The sequence below is a fragment of the Lucilia cuprina genome, chromosome 6, assembly GCF_022045245.1.
Source record: "Lucilia cuprina isolate Lc7/37 chromosome 6, ASM2204524v1, whole genome shotgun sequence".
In the NCBI taxonomy this organism is placed as follows: domain Eukaryota; kingdom Metazoa; phylum Arthropoda; class Insecta; order Diptera; family Calliphoridae; genus Lucilia; species Lucilia cuprina.
In genome coordinates, this window is record NC_060954.1 from 42,705,324 (window position 1) to 42,707,428 (window position 2,105).

General features: G+C 34.1%; 1 protein-coding gene across 3 annotated transcripts in view; it reads left to right on the plus strand.

Moving 5' to 3' along the window:
- LOC111683951 (aspartyl/asparaginyl beta-hydroxylase) overlaps positions 1-2,105 on the plus strand; it is a 12,297-nt gene that overhangs the window by 6,660 nt on the left and 3,532 nt on the right. The window contains exon 1 of one of the 3 annotated variants that reach the window (XM_046955776.1): positions 439-1,321. The exons of the other annotated variants lie outside the window; for them this stretch is intronic. Coding sequence (XP_046811732.1) covers positions 601-1,321 — 721 coding nt within the window. The 5' untranslated portion in view covers positions 439-600. Of the gene's footprint in view, positions 1-438; positions 1,322-2,105 lie in introns of those variants that run through there. 3 annotated transcript variants of the gene reach the window in all.

The following is a 2,105-nucleotide window of genomic DNA, read 5'->3' on the forward strand; positions in this document are numbered from 1 at the left end:
GAGACTATAGTCGACTATGGACTAGACTATAGTCCCGACTATAGACTAGACTATAGTCCCGACTATAGACTAGACTATAGTTCCGATTATAGACTAGACTATAGTCCCGACTATAGACTAGACTATAGTCCGACTATAGACTAGACTATAGTCCTGACTATAGACTAGACTATAGTCCCGACTATAGACTAGACTATAATCCCGACTATAGACTATACTAAATTCCTGACTATAGCCTAATCTATGGTGCCGACTATAAACTAGACTTTAGTCCCGACTACAGACTAAACTACAGATAAAACTATTGTCCTGACAATAAGCTATAGTCTGGACTTCGGCACCACTTGTTTTTTTTTTTTTTTTGTTTACTTTCCGGATTACTTTCCTTATTTCACCCCAATAAATCCCGAAACATCAAAAAAAATTAATAAAAATTTCTTCACAACATTATCCTGATATAAAGATTATTCCGAGGAAGAAATTGAAATCGAAGAAGAAATCGAATATATTGAAGAAGAAATTGAACCCGTTGGCGAAGAAAATCAAGTTGATGCAGGTGACAATGATTATGTACCCGAAACATTTGAACAACTTAATGCCATGTACAGACCAAAAGATTACAAAGATGAGACAGAACAAAAAATCGAAATTAAGCCAACACAAACTGAAGCATACTCGTATCAATCACCTTATAACACACCTTTCAATAGCAATAACAATAGGAACAATAATAACACCTCAAGGTATAGTCAGGAAGAATCGCCAAAGACTTCTGAAAGATCTACGAATAATGGTTATAATAACAATAATACACAAAATCAAAATCAATTTAAAACTACGACGCCAGTATTTGAGGCACCACCACCACCTCCCCTGGTAGAGGCTAAAATTGATATGCCCACCAAATATTCACCACCCAAGGAGACCAAGGTCGCAGTTAAACCAGAGACTTCAAATCAATCCTTAAAAAAAGATATCACTTACGACATGGACTATGACAAAGCCGAAAAGGAGACACAACATGTCGAATCGAAAAAAGAAAAAGCACATGATATGGACTATCAACCTGATTCAGAAGATATTGATTATGATGAAGATGATATCTATGATGATGATGAGGAGGCACAAGATGATGATTCCGAAGATTTAGATGATGACGATCTATTAGACGATGATGATGAAGATTTGGACGAGGGTGATGATGAAGAAGTTTCCGATGTTGACGATACCGAATTAATGAATAGACTTGAAGCCAAATATGGCAAATTACCAGCCAAAGAATATGAAAGCGATGAAGATCCAGATGATCCCACTTGGACACGTAATTACTAAACAAATCACTTTCCTGTCCCCCTTACATGTTGTACAATTTAATTATTTCGTTTACATAATCATTTAAAACACATACATGCATACGTACACTGTGTTATTATATTCTTAAAATAATCATCGCTTCATAAGAAATTGGCTTCAGGAGAGAAGGATTGAAATTTAAACTCATCTTTGAACCACATTAATCATTAATTAACACACACACACTTTATTAGACTAGATTTTTAAGTTAAATAGAGTAAGTTTTTTGTTTTATATTTAATAAGTTTTATTATTATTTATAACTTTTTTATTTTTGTATATGGTGGAGATTTTTTTGACATTTTTAGAAGTTATGGCAACCCTATTTGCTTTTTGGCATACTGCATATAATAAATTTTAGTTTTCCCAAAGTCTGTCCGATAGAAATGACTACAGTGTGGACTATAGGCAATACTATAATCTGGACTTTAGATGAGACTAAACATATTGTATGTATATTATGTTCAGGACTACAGTCTGGTCTATATACAAGGCTATAGTCTGGACATAGGACGAGTATATAGTCTAGGCTACCGACAAGCATATTGTCTGGACTATAGATTAGACTATAGTCTAGACTGTAGATAAGACTATAGTCTGGACTATAGATAAGACTATAGTCTGGACTATAGATAAGACTATAATCTGGACTATAGATAAGACTATAGTCTGGACTATAGATAAGACTATAGTCTGGACTATAGATAAGACTATAGTCTGGACTATAGATAAGACTATAGTCTGGACTATAG